Below are 13,068 nucleotides of genomic sequence, written 5' to 3' on the forward strand. Positions count from 1 at the left end.
GGGTGATTAAGTGGTTTGGATCAGAAATTGGCTAGCTGAAAGAAGACAGAGGGTGGTGGTTGATAGGAAATGTTCATCTTGGAGCTCAGTTACTAGTGGGGTACTGATGGGATATTTGATAGAAGTCTATAAAATTATGAGATGCATAGATAGGATTGATAGTCAGAATCCTTTCTCCCAGAGTTGAAATATCTAAAACTGTGGGTCATGCTTTTAAGGTGAATGGGGAAAGTTGAAAGGAGATGTGAGAGGCAAGTTTTTTTTAACACAGAGTGTGGTAGGAGTCTAGAATGCACTACCTGGGGTGGTGATCAGTTGCATTTAAGGGACTTTTAGATAAGCACATGAATATGCAAGGAATGGAGGGCTATGAACCAAGGGCAGGCAGAAAGGATTAGTTTAATTTGGCATCATGTTTGTTACGATATCGTGGACCGAAGGGCCTGTCCCTGTGCTGTACAGTTCTATTCTCTATGTGCTATATTGATAGGTTAAGTAAATGGGCAAGTGGATTTTAATGTGGGAAAATGTGAAGTTGTTAAGACCTTAAGAGTAGGAACACGAATAGGCCATTGAGTCCCTAAAGCTTGCTCTGCCATTCAATAGGACTACGGTTGATCTGACAGTCCTCTTGATTCCAGCCCAGGAAAACAGTTTGTTCCATCATGTCCACCTTTTATAATGTGGAGATGTCAGTACTGGACAGTAGTGGACAAAGTCAGAAGTCCCACTTCACCTGATGAAGGAGCAGTGCACTGAAAGCTTGTGATTTTAAATGAACCGGTTGGACTATAACCTGGTGTCATGTGATTTCTGACTTTGCCTACTTTTTATAAAAACATTGAAGGGAAGAAGTTAACCAGGGAAATAGTGGCCCATTAGGGCGAAGAGAGCAACCTGTGTGAAGCCACAGGATGTTGAAAGGGTGTTGAAGGAATACTTCTCTTCGGTCTTCACTCTGAAAAGGAGAATGTATGTACAGAATTCAGGAAAAGGGACTGTGAGGAAATTGCACAGTTTGACAAAGGAAATGGGGAAGTATTCGAGGCACTGTCAGGCTTAAAGATAAACAAATCCCCTGGTTCAGAGGAATTACATCCCAGGCTGCAGTGGGAAGTGAGGCAGGAATCTGCAAGGGCTTTGACACAAAGTTTAATTCCTCTGAGGCTACAGGGAGAAATGCCAGAGGACTGTAGGACGGCAAATGTTGTTCCACTTTTTAAGAAGGGTGGCAGAGGTGAACCAGGAAATTACAGACCAATTCAGTGGTAGGGAAACTATTGGAGAAAGTTCTGAAGGAGCAAATTAATATCTACTTAGAAAGGCATGGACCAATTACAGATTGTCAGCATGGTTTTGTCAGAAGGACGTTATATCTAACAAACTTGTTGGGAAATTTTTGAAAATGTGATCAAGTGTGAGGATGAGGCAAGTTTAGCTGATGTAGTTTATATGGATTTCAGCAAAACTTCTGACAAGCTCCCACATGGGGGCATGATTGAAAAGGTTAAAGCATATGGAATTGGGGAAACTTGGTGAGATTGTTCAGAAACTGGCTTAGTAGTAGGACATAAAGGGTAGTGGTTGAATGCTGTTTGAGTGATTGGAGGCCAGTGTCTGGCAATGTATCACAAAGATCAGTACTGGCACCCTAACTGTTTGTGATAAATGAAATCACTGAAAATGTAGGGATAATGCGAAGCAAATTTGCAGACAACACCAAGATTGGTCGACTGGCTAATAGTGAAGAAGATGATTATAGATTACAGAAAGATAAAGATGGGTTGGTCAGATGGACAGACAGAGTAGTATTTAACACTGATAACTGCAAGGTGTTGCACATTGGAAAATGAAACAAGATGAAGAAGTATGTAATGAATGGTAGGACACTGGGTAGCTTAGACGAAGAGAGGGATCTTGGGGTAATTATTCACAGATCCCTGAAGCCAGCACAGCACATGAAGGGGATAGTTAAGAAGGCATATGGGACACTTGCTTTCATCATCAGCGGTGTAAAGGTCGATGCGCCAAACTACCACCACGCCCCCTTGTCTGCCGGTTTGATAGTGAGGTTGGGGTTGGAACGGAGGGTGTGGAGGGCTGCACGTTCCGAGGGTGAGAAATTGGAGTAGGTGAGGGGGTGGAGAGGTTGAGGCAGTTAATGTCGCAGTGGCAGTTTGCCATGAAGAGATCGAGGGCAGGTAAGAGGCCAGCAAGGGGTGTCCAGGTGGTATAGTAAATGTCACTGCTGTACATCACTCAAATTTACCTGGACCGTCTCAGATTCCTCCCTCCCCTTCCTAGACCTCTCCATTTCTATCTCAGGCGACCGAATCAACACAGACATTTACTATAAACCGACCGACTCCCACAGCTACCTGGACGACACCTCCTCCCACCCTGCCCCCTGTACAAACGCCATCCCATATTCCCAATTCCTTCGTCTCCGCTGCATCTGCTCCCAGGAGGACCAGTTCCAATACCAAACAACCCAGATGGCCTCCTTCTTCAAAAACCGCAATTTCCCCCCAGATGTGATCGACGATGCCCTCCACCATATCTCCTCCACTTCCCGCTCCTCCGCCCTTGAACCCCGCCCCTCCAATCGCCACCAGGACAGAACCCCACTGGTCCTCACCGACCACCCCACCAACCTCCATATACATCATATCATCTGTTGTCATTTCAGCCACCTCCAAACGGACCCCACCACCAGGGATATAGAACAATACAGCACAGAACAGGCCCTTCGGCCCACGATGTTGTGCCAAACTTCTATCCTAGATTAAGCACCCATCCATGTACCTATCCAAATGCCGCTTAAAGGTCGCCAATGATTCTGACTCTACCACTCCCACGGGCAGCGCATTCCATGCCCCCACCACTCTCTGGGTAAAGAACCCACCCCTGACATCTCCCCTATACCTTTCACCCTTCACCTTAAATTTATGTCCCCTTGTAACACTCTGTTGTACCCGGGGAAAATGTTTCTGACTGTCTACTCTATCTATTCCTCTGATCATCTTATAAACCTCTATCAAGTCACCCCTCATCCTTCAGTGTTCCAACGAGAAAAGGCCGAGAACTCTCAACCTATCCTCGTACGACCTATTCTCCATTCCAGGCAACATCCTGGTAAATCTCCTCTGCACCTTCTCCAAAGCTTCCACATCTTTCCTAAAGTGAGGTGACCAGAACTGCACACAGTACTCCAAATGTGGCCTAACCAAGGTCCTGTACAGCTGCAATATCACTTCACGACTCTTGAATTCAATCCCTCTGCTAATGAACGATAATACACCATAGGCCTTCTTACAAACTCTATCCACCTGAGTGGCAACTTTCAAAGATCTATGTACATAGACCCCAAGATCCCTTTGTTCCTCCACCTGACCATGAACCCTACCATTAACCCTGTATTCCGCATTCTTATTTGTTCTTCCAAAATGGACAACCTCACACTTGGCAGGGTTGAACTCCATCTGCCACTCCTCAGCCCAGCTCTGCATCATATCTAAGTCCCTTTGCAAACGACAAATGCCCTCCTCACTGTCCACAACTCCACCTATCTTCGTATCATCTGCAAATTTACTGACCCACCCTTTGACTCCCTCATCCAAGTCATTAATAAAAATTACAAACAGCAGAGGACCCAGAACTGATCCCTGTTGATACCCCACTTGTAACTGGGCTCCAGGCTGAATATTTACCATCTACCACCACTCTCTGACTTCGACCGGTTAGCCAGTTCTCTATCCAATTGGCCAAATTTCCCTCTATCCCATGCCTCCTGACTTTCCGCATAAGCCTACCATGGGGAACCTTATCAAATGCCTTACTAAAATTCATGTACACTACATCCACTGCTCTACCCTCATCCACATGCTTGGTCACCTCCTCGAAGAATTCAATAAGACTTGTAAGGCAAGACCTACCCTTCACAAATCCGTGCTGGCTGTCCCTAATCAAGCAGTGTCTTTCCAGATACTCGTAAATCCTATCCCTCAGTACCCTTTCCATTACTTTGCCTACCACAGAAGTAAGACTAACTGGCCTGTAATTCCCGGGGTTATCCCTATTCCCTTTTTTGAACAGGGGCACAACATTCGCTACTCTCCAGTCCCCTGGTACCACCCCCATTGACAGTGAAGACGAGAAGATCATTGCCAACGATACTGCAATTTCCTCTCTTGCTTCCCACATAATCCTAGGATATATCCCGTCAGGCCCGGAGGACTTGTCTATCCTCAAGTTGTTCAAAATGTCCAACACATCTTCCTTCCTAACAAGTATCTCTTCTAGCTTAACAGTCCGTTTCACACTCTCCTCTTCAACAATACGGTCCCTCTCGTTCGTAAATACTGAAGAGAAGTACTTGTTCAAGACCTCTCCTATCTCTTCCGACTCAATACACAATCTCCCACTACTGTCCTTGATCGGACCTACCCTCGTTCTCGTCATTCTCAGGTTTCTCACATACGCATAAAATGCCTTGGGGTTATCCTTGATCCTATCCGCCAAGGATTTTTCATGCCCTCTCTTAGCTCTCCTAATCCCTTTCTTCAGGTCCCTTCTGGCTATCCTGTATCCCTCCACTGCTCTGTCTGAACCCTGTTTCCTCAACCTTATGTAAGCCTCCTTCTTCCTCTTTACTAGACATTCAACCTCCCTCGTCAACCAAGGCTCCCTCACACGACCATTTCTTTCCTGCCTGATAGGTACATACATATCAAGGACACGTCGTATCTGCTCCTTGAAAAAGTTCCACATTTCCACCACATCCTTCCCTGACAGCCTATGCTCCCAACTTATGCTCCTCAAATCCTGTCTTACAGCATCGTAATTTCCCTTCCCCCAATTGTAAAATCTACCTTGTTGTGCGTACCTATCTCTCTCCATAACCAAGGTGAAAGTCACAGAATTGTGGTCACCATCACCAAAATGTTCACCCACTAACAAGCCCACCACTTGTCCTGGTTCATTACCGAGTACCAAATCCAATATGGCCTCCCCTCTGGTTAGACAATCTACATACTGAGTTAGAAAAGCTTCCTGGACACACTGCACAAACACCGTCCCGTCCAATCTACTTGATCTAAAGAGATCCAATCAATATTTGGGAAGTTGAAATTGCCCATGACTACTACCCTGTGGCTTCTGCACCTTTCCAAAATCTGTTTCCCAATCTGTTTCTCCACATCTCTGCTGCTATTGGGGGGCCTATAGTAAACACCCAACAAGGTGACTTCACCTTTCCTATTTCTGACTTCAGCCCATACTACCTCCAAAGGCAGATCTCCCTCAAACTGCCTTTCTCAGCCGTTATACCATTTCTAATTAGCAACCCCACCCCCCCCTCCTTTTTTACCACCCTCCCTAATCTTACTGAAACATCTGTAACCAGGAACCTCCAACAACCATTCCTGTCCCTCTTCTATCTACGATTGCCACAACATCGTAGTCCCAAGTACCGATCCACGCCTTAAGTTCACCCACCTTATTTCTGATACTCCTTGCGTTGAAGTATACGCACTTGAGCCCATCTCTGTCTCCGCAAGTATTCCCTGTCAGTGCTACCTTCTCCACAGCCTCCCTACATTCTTGGATGTCCTGACACACAGCTAGCTTACTTGCTTGACTAAAAGTCCGGATCCCATCCCCCTGCCAAATTAGTTTAAACCCCCCCCGAAGAGTGCTAGCAAACCTACCTCCCAGGATATTAGTGCCCTTCTGGTTCAGGTGCAACCCGTCCTGCTTGTACAGGTCCCACCTTCCCCAGAATGCAGTCCAATTGTCCAAATACCTGAAGCCCTCCCTCCTACACCATCCTTGCAGCCACGTGTTCAAGTGCACTCTCTCGCTATTCATTGCCTCACTGTCACGTGGCACCGGCAACAACCCAGAGATGACGACTCTGTCTGTCCTAGCTTTTAGCTTCCAGCCTAACTCCCTGAGCTCCTGAATGACCTCCCCACCCCTCTTCCTACCTATGTGTTTGGTGCCAATGTGCACCACGACTTCTGGCTGCACACCCTCCCCCTTAAGGATTCTGAAGACACGGTCCGAGACGTCTCGGATCCTGGCACCCGGGAGGCAACAAACCATCCGAGAGTCTCGCCCATGTCCACAGAACCGCCTGTCTGTCCCTCTAACTATAGAGTCTCCTATAACTCGTGCTCTCCTCCTCTCCCCCTTTCCCTTCTGAGCCTCAGAGCCGGAGTAGTAAGGGTATGGAATGCTTTGCCTGCAACGGTAGTAGATTCACCAACTTTAAGTACATTTAAGTCGTCATTGGACAAGCATATGGACCTACATGGAATAGTGTAGGTTAGATGGGCTTCAGATTGGTATGACTGGTCGGTGCAACATCAAGGGCCGAATGGCCTGCACTGCGCTGGAATATTCCATGTTCTATGGTGGAGTATTGACTAAGCAGACTGGAAAAGTGGCAGAGGGAGCGGAGGAGGAAGGTGGCAATCTGTAGGAGGTTTCCTTGCCCATGTTCGACCTAGTGCCATGAGGATTTTTATGAGGTCTGGCATCAATGTTGAAGAGTCCCAGAACAACCTTCTGAAATCTGGGTAGTTAAGAACATCAACATGACAGACTCAATGTACTTAAACGCTATGAAGAGACTTTTCCAGGAGGACAATTCCTTTCCTGATGCTTACTGTGTTTGTAAACAACCATTTTGGAAAAATGCAAACTTATATTTCCCTCCCCTTCCCTATCAGCGTTCCGAAAAGACCTCTCCCTCCGTGACTCCCTTGTCAGGTCCACACCCCCCACCAACCCAACCTCCACTCCCGGCACATTCCCCTGCAACCGCAAGAAATGCAAAACTTGTGCCCACACCTCCCCCCTTACTTTCCTCCAAGGCCCCAAGGGATCCTTCCATATCAGCCACAAATTCACCTGCACCTCCACACACATCATTTACTGCATCCACTGCACCCGATGTGGCCTCCTCTATATTGGGGAGACAGACCACCTACTTGCGGAATGTTTCAGAAAATACCTCTGGGGCACCCGGACCAACCAACTCAACCATCCAGTGGCTGAACATTTTAACTCCCTCTCCCACTCCACCAAGGACATGCAGGTCCTTGGACTCCTCCATCGCCAGACCATAGCAACACGACGGCTGGAGGAAGAGCGCCTCATCTTCCGCCTAGGAACCCTCCAACCACAAGGGATGAACTCAGATTTCTCCAGTTTCCTCATTTCCCCATCCCCCACCTTGTCTCAGTCCCATCCCTCGAACTCAGCACCGCCTTCCTAACCAGCAATCTTCTTCCTGACCTCTCCGCCCTCTCCCCCACTCCGGCCTATCACCCTCACCTTAACCTCCTTCCACCTATTGCATTTCCAACGCCCCTCCCCCAAGTCCCTCCTCTCTACCTTTTATCTTAGCCTGCTTGGCACACTCTCCTCATTCCTGAAGAAGGGCTCATGCCCGAAACGTCGATTCTCCTGCTCCTTGGATGCTGCCTGACCTGCTGCACTTTTCCAGCAACACATTTTCAGCTCTGATCTCCAGCATCTGCAGTCCTCACTTTCTCCATATCCTTCTAATCCTTTCTTATCCATGTATTTGTCGAAATGCCTTTTAAATGTTGTTAATGTACCCACCTCAACTACATCCGCTGGCAGCTCATTCCGTATGCATACCACCTTGTGTGTAAATAAGTTGCCCCTCAGGTTCCTTTTTATTCTTTCCCCTCTCACCTTAAACTGATGCCCTCTTGTCCTCGATTCCCCAACCCTGGGAATAAGATTGAGTGCATTCACCCTATTCACACCTCTCATGATCTTATACACCTAATCTTCCAAATGTGGCCAAACTAAAGTACTACACAGCTGCAACATGACTTGCCAATTTTTATACTCTATATCACAATTGATGAAAGCAAGCATACCATGACCATCTTATCCATTTTCGGGCAACTGTGGACCTGGACACCTAGATCCCTCTGCACGTTAATGCTTCTAAGGGTTCTGGCATTCATTGTCTTCTTGCATTAGGTCTTCCAAAATTGCATCACCTCACATTTGCCTGGTCTAAACACCATCTGTCATTTCTCCACACATGTCCTTATCCAACCTATATTTTGCTGTATCCTCTGGCAGTTCTCCTCACTATCCATATATTCCACGATCCTTGTATCATCCACAAAAGTACCAATCAACCAATTATATTCTCCTCCAAATCTTCTATACACATTACAAACAGAGGCCCCAGCAATGATCCCTGTGGAACATCTCTGGTCACACCTCCAATCTGGAAATCACCCTTTCAATGCTCTTCTCTGCTTTCTGTGATTAAGCCAGTTTCTACCCATCTTACAAGTTCAACATGCATCATATGTGACTTCACCTTTTGTATCAGCATGACATTGAGGTTCTTGTCAAATATCTCGCTAAAATACATTTCTACAAAATCTACCACCCTGTCCTCAATCATCACTTCCTCAGAAAACTCAATCACGATCTTTTCCACATAAAGTCATGCTACCTATTCCTAATAAATCCATGCATTTCCAAATGTAGCAAATACTGTCCCTCTTAAATCATCTCCAATAATTTCCCTACCTCTGACGTAAGGGTCACTGCCCTGTAATTTCCCAGCTTATCCCTGTTGCCCTTCTTTAAAAAATGAACAACGGTGACTGTTCTCCAGTCCTCTGGGATCTCATCTGTGACTAAAGAGGATACAGGTATTTCTCCTGTAATGTTGTAGTTACATTTCCACGTGACATGTGTTATAGAAAATGGTGTAATAGAAATAATGGGGCCGATGGGAAAACCGGGATTGGGGCAAACCACCAAAAGTACCAGTAAAAATCAAAACAAAAATAATAGCCTAACACAAATGATACCACAGTTGAGGTAAATGTTGACCTGCTGAATGGTACTGTACAGTGCAATTCATCACAATCTTCAGCTGATGCTCTCGATTGGCATCTATCCCTGCTGGCTGCATTACACTCTAGCCAGTCATCTGATCTCATCCCATGGTAACACTGCATGTCAGATCCCAGAATGAAACCTGCCTCGATAGATCCAGAGCTGAACCTTAATTTGTTTCACTAAGTGTCAATTTTGTCAAGGTTTTTTAACCTACCTTTGTTGCACCTCTCACACCTTCCAAAAAAACTCACCACTTCTGGGCCAAAGGGCCTATCTCTGTGCTGTAGGACTTTATGATATTGTGCCCCCAGACAAGAGCTGTACTGCATGGTTCCTTACTTTTGCCCTGGACATGGCAGACAATGGAAAATCAGTGCCTCTCTTTGTGGGTATGGACATGGAGACGCTGCTGATGGGGATGGATGATGCAGAGACAGGATGTCTTTTACCTCCAGGCCAACAGAGGACATCATTCTGCTGGAACCACACCAACCTGGACCAGGGTTACCATAAAGGCCAGTGCAGTCTCAACCATCTGAAGAAATGTACTGAACATAGGAAGAAGTTCAATGACCTTCTCCACTCTGCCAGTGAAGCTGCCACCATCTTCTCGTTCTGCAACTATACCCATTTCCTGCAATATCTTCCCCACTCACTCTCATCCTCATTAACATCTAACCCTGAATAACCCTGAAACTGTTCTACACCTGAACACTTCAACTTCCCCTCCCACTCCACCAAGGACATGCAAGTCCTGGGCCCTCTCCACCGCCAGATTTTAGCACTTGATGCCTGGAGGAAGAATGCCTCATCTTCCACCTTGGGACTCTTCAAACACACACGATCAATGTTGATTTTACCAGTTTCCTCATCTCCCTTCCCCCCATCTTTTCCTAGATCCAACCCTCCAACTCGGCACCACCCTCTTGAACTGTCCTACACTGTCCATCTTCCTTCCCACCTATCCGCTCCACCCTCCACTCCAACTTATCATCATCCCTACCTTCATCTACCTATTGCATTCCCAGCTATGTTCTCCCCAGCCCCACACCACTCCCTTTTATCTCTCAGCCCCCTTTGGCAGCACCCCCCCAACATTCCTCAAAACGTCGACTCTCGTGCTCCTTGGATGCTACCTGACTGGCTATGCTTTTTCAGCACCATATTTTTTGACTGTGAACTCCATCATCTGCAGTCCTCACTTTCTCTTCTGCATACTCAACCCCTCAGGACAATCTCCACACATGCATGAAAAGTAATAGTGAGCCACCCACCTGTCTCTCCGTCACCCAATATGTGCAGAGTTTCCTGATCCTGACCACCCTGAGCAGCTGACTGATCATGTCCAAGTCCCTGTACTGGCTTTTTTTTTTGCAGCTGGTTACCATAGTAATTGGTCACTGAAACAGATACAATTAAGTCTGTAGATATTCTTCAATGCCTAAATATATTTTTTCAACAAAAAGAGAGAAAAAAATGCTCTTGATACAAACAACAAAGCCACATTTCAAACTGCACCTCAACACTGTCCTTTTACTGTTGGTCAATTCCTGTGAAATTTATCTCTTATCTCAATGAAATTAACAGATTGCTCTCAGCACCTTGTCCTCAGGCTGTAGAGACATTTTCACGATGCTTTTCCAAGTCCACCAGCACTAACATTTCACATTCCCTTTCACAAAGGTCTTCATGAGAAAGTGCATGATCCATTGACCACATGACGCTGATGCAGACTCTTGTCCTCCGCTCACTGCGACAGTCCCGGGATGAGAATCACGTAATAGCGAACAGGAGTTCGCTTTATAAAAGAAGGTTGGCAATTCACAAATCGCGTTACAGACAAATTACGTTTAATAAATAAGTGTTATAGGAGAACTTCCTACACAATGATTTTATACAAGGTCCCACCAGTTTCCTCACCTGCCTCCCTTAGCATTCTGGGATAGTTCCCATTAGGTTCTGGGGATTTGTCTACCTTAATGTTTCTCAAAACACTCAACATCTTTTTTTATATTGACTTTAGTGAATGCATCTTGATGTCTTCCTTTGTCCAGACTGGCTGGAAGCAGACAGCTGAGCTCAAGACATTGCACCAGCTTTGGATGGACTATCTATACAACACAGATGGTTCACAGGCTTTCGGAAGTGTGGTTATGTGGTCAGCCATGGTCCTTTTATGAGTCCAGCAAGTTTGTTTATTGTTGAAGGAAACAGAATTTAAACCCAAAAATACAGAAAAGATCAATTTTCTTGAAGATTTATCTTCATGCCCCCTGCCTTTTTAACTTTTCCTGTTTTCTAGCCTATCAAAGATCTCTCCCTTTGTTCTTCCCCTCCCCTCACAATGCCTTTCCTGCCTCCACACTCACTCAAAACCAAGTACAACTCTGCTAGGATCAGTGACAATAAATTCAATTCAATTCAATTCTGATGATAGGTCATTGGTGTGAAAAGTTAACTGTGCTTCTCTCTCTGCTATACCAAACATGTTGAACATTTTCAGCATCACATGACTCTGGTTATGAATGGCATTGCAATTGTTTTTCTCACTGCAGCTCAAAAAAGTTGCAACAAATAAATTATCGTTTTACTAACCTGTAAGTTACTGCTTGTAGTGCACGGCAGTAACAGCTTGCTAACCAAAGAGAACGGTCAGTCAGGATATTTGGACAATGGGACACCTTCAGGATTAGAAGATTGCTGCCAGCAGCCTTCAGCAGGGATTCCAGTCCAGTCTCCAGACAGCCACTGGCGTAACAAAATTAAACATATATTCATTTATTCAGAACATCACATGGACTTGATGTTTAATTTGACTTGCATCACAACCTTTGTTGGTGACAGATCTTTGACTTTCCACCACTAATATTCTTCAGCTGCTTTCAACAACATTGCCAATATACTCAAACTTTTGCAAAGCAAAAATATAATTGCTAATAGCCTCAATCAAGCTATGTTTTAAACCCAGTCACAAAACATTTCAAATTTCTGCAGAATTGGCAAATAGACCTTAACTGAAAATATTCAGAAAGCAGAAATGGGAGTGTGGGAACAAGTTTTCTTACTAACCACGTAAGTAGCTTGGTTTGTGTGTTTTTGTTTTAGCTGAACAAATTACATTTTCAATTCACATATGAGTTACTTTAGAAGAGTAAGAAGCATACTGAGATATTAAAGAGTTAATTTGCTCTGCTGACCTGCAGGAAATTGGATGTCCCAAGGCTAGGGTGGGATTCTCTGTTCTACAGGTAGAATGTAAGGAATTTACATTCCCATCCCTTGCCATTCAGAGCCAGTTATAGGCCATCTCCTTTATTCAGAGATAACTTACATTTGCATCCTCATCATATTCAAAATCAATAAGAATATTACAGTTGGAATTTTGACTACTCTCTGCAGTTTAAAAAAAAGATTTGCAACAGATTTGAACATTAAGGGATGATTTACATTATTTTGTTCCTGGAAACGATGTGGCATGTGACTGAGAGGGAGCGGCTGGGGATTGTCTTGTGGGCATTACTGACTGTGATGTAAAGATTTTATATAAAGGAAGGACTGTTTCCTTTCTTCAGGGAGATCTTTGACACAACTCTGCAAGACCTGTGAACTGTGTGTAAAAGGTTCCTCCAGAACGTTTGTACTGTAATGTGCTCAATAAAATTTTACTTGTTCACAGAAGTTAGCGTTTACAGTTGCATCAAGTGTGTAAGAATCTCAGAAAAAAAAATCTAACATTTGGTAGCAGCAGTGAGATTAACATACAAGGAGTTTCTAGGTGGACTGAATAAGTGATCGTTTGAGTGCCGGCTACATGAGACATATAGGCCCACGAGGTAAGGACTTACCTTGATCTCTCTCCTTAATCTTCCACTCAGTCGACCCCTCTTCCCCGAGGATTCTGGGGTGATGGAATCTCAGAGGTAACTTATGCACTTGCACACCAACGAGCTTGCTTTCAGAAACATAAGTTACTGGGAATTCGGAGGTTAAAGTCCTCTGGGAATAGGAAGTTAAAGTCCTCTGGGAAAAGGAGGTTGGAGTCCTCTAGTGGTGAGGTTTGATGCTCCGGAGCATAGTGCAAAAACAAAATATAATAACTGTATTTGTCTCAACCACCCTGCCTTTGACCAGTTGTTAAGAGAGGAGATCCCCCACGTG

At 45.1% G+C, this 13,068-nt stretch overlaps 1 protein-coding gene across 10 annotated transcripts in view; it reads right to left on the minus strand.

Annotated features, from left to right (window-relative positions):
• The window catches only part of fbxo41 (F-box protein 41), a 548,611-nt gene that overhangs the window by 365,674 nt on the left and 169,869 nt on the right, over positions 1–13,068 (minus strand). For all 10 annotated transcript variants that reach the window (XM_072578282.1, XM_072578275.1, XM_072578265.1 and 7 more), the window contains exon 7: positions 11,506–11,658. In XM_072578282.1, coding sequence (XP_072434383.1) covers positions 11,506–11,658 — 153 coding nt within the window. The remainder of the gene's footprint in view (positions 1–11,505; positions 11,659–13,068) is intronic.

This window comes from Chiloscyllium punctatum, chromosome 1 (assembly GCF_047496795.1).
Source record: "Chiloscyllium punctatum isolate Juve2018m chromosome 1, sChiPun1.3, whole genome shotgun sequence".
Classification (NCBI taxonomy): Eukaryota; Metazoa; Chordata; class Chondrichthyes; order Orectolobiformes; family Hemiscylliidae; genus Chiloscyllium; species Chiloscyllium punctatum.